The sequence below is a fragment of the Solanum tuberosum genome, unplaced genomic scaffold, assembly GCF_000226075.1.
Source record: "Solanum tuberosum cultivar DM 1-3 516 R44 unplaced genomic scaffold, SolTub_3.0 scf00234, whole genome shotgun sequence".
NCBI classification, from domain to species: Eukaryota; Viridiplantae; Streptophyta; class Magnoliopsida; order Solanales; family Solanaceae; genus Solanum; species Solanum tuberosum.
The window spans coordinates 976286-982078 of NW_006239168.1; the positions used below are offsets into that span (position 1 = coordinate 976286).

The window sequence follows — 5793 nt, forward strand, 5'->3', positions numbered from 1 at the left end:
AAAAAATAGGAATAATACAAGATGTATGATAGTTTTTAAAATTTTAAAATTTTGTAGCGAGTAAAAGAGCTTTTTAAATATTTTTTATATATATGATAAATAGATCTATTTAACGATCTATTGAAAAATTAAGTTATAAAGGACACTTTTTGGTGTACTAAACTTTTGTTATGTATGGATTCAAAAAAGAATCTAATAATAGAGGTCGTTTGATAGCTTGTTAAAGTTATGCAGTTATTAGTAATATATGAATTAGTCCGGAAGTATTTATGTATTGTTTTATAGATAAATAATTAAATATTCTTTCATTAATGTAAAAATAGAAAAATTATGTGATATGTTTGAAATAAATGTTTTCCCTGAAATGTTTCTAGACTAAAAAAGTGAATATTCTATTATTAAATAATGCAAATTATTGATAAAGTCGAAGGAAAATAAATTATAACATTTATGTGACATGGTTGAAAATAAGTTTTTTTCCTAAAATATTTCTAGAGTAAAATAAATATTCTGTCATTATTGTAAATCATAAATAAAGTAGAATGAAGGTATATTGTACTAACATTTATGTGACATGGTTGAAATAATTTTTTTTCCTTCGATCCAAAAAAAATATTTATGTTAATATCGTTTGACTTGACACAAATTTAAAAAAGTAAATAATTTTTTTAAAATTTATGGTCTAAAACAAATCTCAGATATATGTGAGTAAAAAATAGAATTCTATAATTAAATTATTTCTAATTATAGAAGAATGACAATCATTTTGGGACAAACTAAAAAATAAAGAGTGTCACATAAATTAAGACAATGAACATATAATCCAATATTTTAGTAATATGATCTGATTTTAACCAATACTATTATTTGCAACTAATGAATTTAAAAGAAAAAATTTCTTTTGTACATGATTAATAATAAAAAAGCAGTTTTGGTGCACTATAACTCTCGTTATGTGGGAGAGTGCGGGATTTAGGAAATTTTTTTAACACAAGAATTTATAGTACGCAATCTATTATTTTTTCTTTTTGCGACAAATTATTTCCATGATTTGAACTCGTGACTTGATGATTATGTAAAGACAACTTTATCAGTTAAGTGAAGACTTCCGAACCTTTCAAAAAGACTTGTTCTCAAATTTTAAAAGTTTGGTTTCCCATATAGATAATTTTACACAAAAAAAAGGAAGACCATTCACATATAGACACATAAAACCAAACTTCAAATCATACTTTGAGGAGAAAAAAAAACACATATTACAGAGAGAAGAGCTGAAAATATGGGTCACATGGCATGTGGTGCACCAGCTGTGTCCACTCTTCTATCTCTCCTCTCCCAATTTCCACCCCACCCCACCCCCACCCCCACCCCCCACAATCCAAAGCTAGAGTTTGTTCTCAAAATTTCAACTATACATACCCTTCTTACCTTCCTAAATCTGCCTTTTGACTCTCTTCACATTCTACTACTCCTTTCCCTTTCTCTATTTGTCTGTTTAAAACTTCTACTAATCCTATCTTTCTTTTCAGAAAAATATGGAACCCCTTCAAGAACTCAAGCTATAGATTCAAGAAAATCTCCATTTAAGCTATAAAGTTTCAATCTTTGAAGATGAAAGCTCACAAAACTGTGTTTTACCAACACCCTTTAAGCTTAAACAAGCTTTTCTTTGTTCTTCTTCTTATCTTCTTTCTTCCTCCAGCTTCACCAGCTTCTGTTAATGGTCTTTTTAAAGACTCCCAACAGCTTCTTTCCTTTAAAGCTGCACTTCCACCAACCCCTACTCTGCTTCAGAACTGGTTGCCATCTACTGACCCTTGTAGTTTCACTGGTGTTTCATGCAAGAATTCTAGAGTTTCTTCTATAGATCTCAGTAACACTTTTTTAAGTGTGGATTTCAGTTTGGTCACTTCTTATTTGCTTCCTCTTTCTAATTTGGAGTCTTTAGTGTTAAAGAATGCTAATCTTAGTGGTTCTTTAACTTCTGCTGCTAAATCCCAATGTGGGGTTTCTTTAGACTCCATAGATCTAGCTGAAAACACAATTTCAGGACCTATTTCTGATATCTCTAGCTTTGGTGTTTGTTCAAACCTTAAGTCTCTTAATCTTTCTAAGAATTTCTTGGACCCTCCTGGTAAAGAAATACTTAAAGGTGCAACCTTTAGCCTCCAAGTTCTTGATCTTTCTTACAATAATATCTCAGGTTTCAACTTGTTTCCATGGGTTTCATCTATGGGGTTTGGTGAACTTGAGTTCTTTTCTCTCAAGGGTAACAAACTAGCTGGAAGTATTCCTGAATTAGACTTCAAGAATTTGTCACATTTGGATCTTTCTGCAAATAATTTCTCAACTGTTTTTCCTTCATTCAAAGATTGCTCCAATTTGCAGCACTTGGATTTGTCATCCAACAAGTTTTATGGTGATATTGGTTCTTCACTTTCTTCATGTGGGAAGCTCAGTTTTCTCAACCTTACCAATAACCAGTTTGTAGGTTTGGTCCCTAAACTACAAAGTGAAAGCCTACAGTATTTGTACTTAAGAGGGAATGATTTTCAGGGTGTGTACCCAAACCAGCTTGCTGATTTGTGCAAAACTGTGGTGGAATTGGACTTGTCATACAATAATTTCTCAGGTATGGTTCCTGAGAGCCTTGGTGAATGTTCAAGTTTGGAACTTGTTGATATTTCCAACAATAATTTCTCTGGTAAGTTGCCTGTTGATACTCTCTTGAAGTTGAGTAATATGAAGACTATGGTCTTATCATTCAACAAATTTGTTGGTGTTTTGCCTGATTCTTTCTCTAATTTGCTGAAATTGGAGACTTTGGATGTGAGTTCTAATAATCTCACAGGGGTTATTCCATCTGGGATTTGCAAAGATCCTATGAATAACTTAAAAGTGTTGTACCTTCAGAATAACTTGTTTGAAGGCCCTATACCTGACAGTCTAAGCAACTGTTCACAGCTGGTGTCACTTGATCTTAGCTTTAATTACTTGACTAGGAGAATACCATCTAGTTTGGGGTCATTGTCAAAGCTGAAAGATCTCATCCTTTGGTTGAATCAGCTTTCAGGGGAAATCCCACAGGAGTTGATGTACTTGCAGGCTTTAGAAAATTTGATTCTTGATTTTAATGACTTAACTGGACCAATACCTGCAAGTCTTAGCAACTGTACCAAGTTGAATTGGATTTCATTGTCAAATAACCAATTGAGTGGTGAGATACCGGCTTCTCTTGGTCGTTTGTCGAATCTAGCCATTCTTAAGCTTGGAAACAACTCAATCTCAGGGAATATACCTGCTGAGTTGGGTAATTGCCAGAGCTTGATATGGTTGGATCTCAATACTAATTTCCTGAGTGGCTCCATTCCACCGCCTTTGTTCAAGCAATCTGGAAATATTGCAGTGGCATTGCTGACCGGAAAACGATATGTGTATATTAAGAATGATGGGAGTAAGGAGTGCCATGGAGCAGGGAATTTGCTGGAGTTTGGAGGGATTAGACAAGAACAGCTGGGTAGAATCTCAACAAGGCATCCTTGCAATTTCACAAGAGTTTATAGAGGTATCACTCAGCCAACATTTAACCACAATGGCTCTATGATATTTCTTGATTTATCTTATAATAAGTTGGAAGGTAGTATCCCAAAGGAATTAGGGACCATGTACTATCTGTCTATATTGAATTTGGGGCATAATGATCTGTCTGGTATGATTCCTCAAGATCTTGGAGGCTTGAAGAATGTTGCAATTCTTGATCTGTCATATAATAGGTTCAATGGCCCGATCCCGAATTCCCTCACCAGTCTTACATTGCTTGGAGAGATTGACCTGTCAAACAATAATCTCAGTGGAATGATTCCTGAATCTGCACCATTTGATACATTCCCTGATTATAGGTTTGCAAATAATTCTCTCTGTGGGTATCCTCTCCCCCTACCTTGTAGCTCGGGGCCGAAATCGGATGCAAATCAGCATCAGAAATCTCACCGCAGACAAGCATCGTTGGCAGGGAGTGTGGCGATGGGTTTGTTATTTTCCCTCTTTTGTATCTTTGGTTTGATTATTGTTGCCATAGAGACGAAGAAGAGGAGGAAGAAGAAGGAGGCTGCCCTTGAAGCTTATATGGATGGTCATTCACATTCTGCAACTGCAAACAGTGCCTGGAAGTTTACGAGTGCTCGTGAGGCGTTAAGCATTAACCTCGCAGCATTTGAGAAGCCTCTCAGGAAGCTCACATTTGCTGATCTTCTCGAAGCCACCAATGGTTTCCACAACGACAGTCTTGTAGGCTCTGGTGGTTTTGGTGATGTCTACAAAGCTCAGTTGAAGGATGGCAGTGTTGTAGCCATTAAGAAGTTGATACATGTCAGTGGACAGGGTGATCGAGAATTCACTGCTGAAATGGAAACCATAGGGAAGATCAAGCACAGGAACCTTGTCCCTCTTTTGGGCTACTGCAAAGTAGGGGAAGAAAGACTACTGGTTTACGAATACATGAAGTATGGAAGTCTTGAAGATGTCCTGCACGATCGGAAGAAAATCGGGATCAAGCTGAATTGGCCTGCAAGAAGGAAAATCGCCATTGGAGCTGCGAGAGGGTTGGCTTTCCTACACCATAACTGCATTCCACACATCATTCACCGGGACATGAAATCAAGTAATGTCTTGCTTGATGAAAATTTGGAAGCCAGAGTATCTGATTTCGGAATGGCAAGGTTAATGAGTGCTATGGACACTCATTTGAGTGTCAGCACTCTTGCAGGCACTCCCGGATACGTTCCTCCTGAATATTACCAAAGCTTTAGATGTTCAACAAAAGGAGACGTTTATAGTTATGGTGTCGTATTACTTGAGCTTCTAACCGGCAAACAGCCAACAGATTCAGCTGATTTTGGTGACAACAATCTTGTCGGATGGGTAAAGTTGCACGCTAAAGGAAAAATAACTGATGTCTTCGATCGAGAGCTATTGAAAGAGGATCCAAGCATTGAGATTGAACTTCTACAACACTTAAAGGTAGCTTGTGCTTGCTTAGATGATCGACATTGGAAACGTCCCACGATGATACAAGTTATGGCTATGTTTAAGGAGATTCAAGCAGGGTCAGGCATGGATTCGACATCCACAATCGGAGCTGATGATGTCAATTTTAGTGCAGTTGAAGGAGGGATAGAAATGGGGATAAATGAAAGTATAAAAGAAGGCAATGAGCTAAGCAAACACCTTTGAATGCAGCAGCACTAAATCAAGAGTTTGTTGAAAGCTCACAAATTTTCCAAAATCATATGCAAAGAATTGCCAGTGTAATTTTTAGCCAATTATTGTATGTACCACTAGTTCCCATCCATAAAATCTTGTGTTATTATACATAAAAGGAAGGTTGTTTTTCTTTTTTAAAACATGTAACAGTGTTGTATATAAATAGTGTATGAGTTTGTTTTTGCTACTTTTAGCTTTTTGTTGAATTTTGCTTCTTTTTTATTTGTTGAGTGAGGAGATGCATTAGCATTAGATTCACATCTATCTAATCCTTAAAAGCAACTGTTAGACTTCTGACCTCATTGATGGTGACTAAGTTCAGACTATTTTTGGCCCTTTATTTTTCATCTGTTTCCTCTTTTTCTTCATCTTACTCTTGTGTTCGTCTCAATTTATGCGGCATATTTTTCTTTTTCATATGTCTATAAAAGAAGGAAAAAGGGTGAAAGGAATAAATATGTCCACCGTTCATAGTTTGGCTTAAAAATATCTTTGTCGTCAATATTTTGATTCAAAAATACTCTTATTGTT

General features: G+C 35.8%; 1 protein-coding gene across 1 annotated transcript; it reads left to right on the top strand.

Annotated features, from left to right (window-relative positions):
* Positions 1-1371: 1371 nt before the first annotated feature.
* Positions 1372-5468, top strand: LOC102606232 (systemin receptor SR160). The gene has a single exon (XM_006357293.2). It carries the CDS (start codon positions 1612-1614, stop codon positions 5230-5232), a length of 3621 nt encoding a protein of 1206 aa, XP_006357355.1. The 5' UTR covers positions 1372-1611; the 3' UTR covers positions 5233-5468.
* The last annotated feature ends 325 nt before the right edge of the window (positions 5469-5793 follow it).

What these genes read in the sequence shown, in the direction of transcription:
- LOC102606232 (XM_006357293.2), top strand. Translation starts at nt 1,612, where the DNA reads ATGAAAGCTCACAAAACTGTGTTTTACCAACACCCTTTAAGCTTAAAC.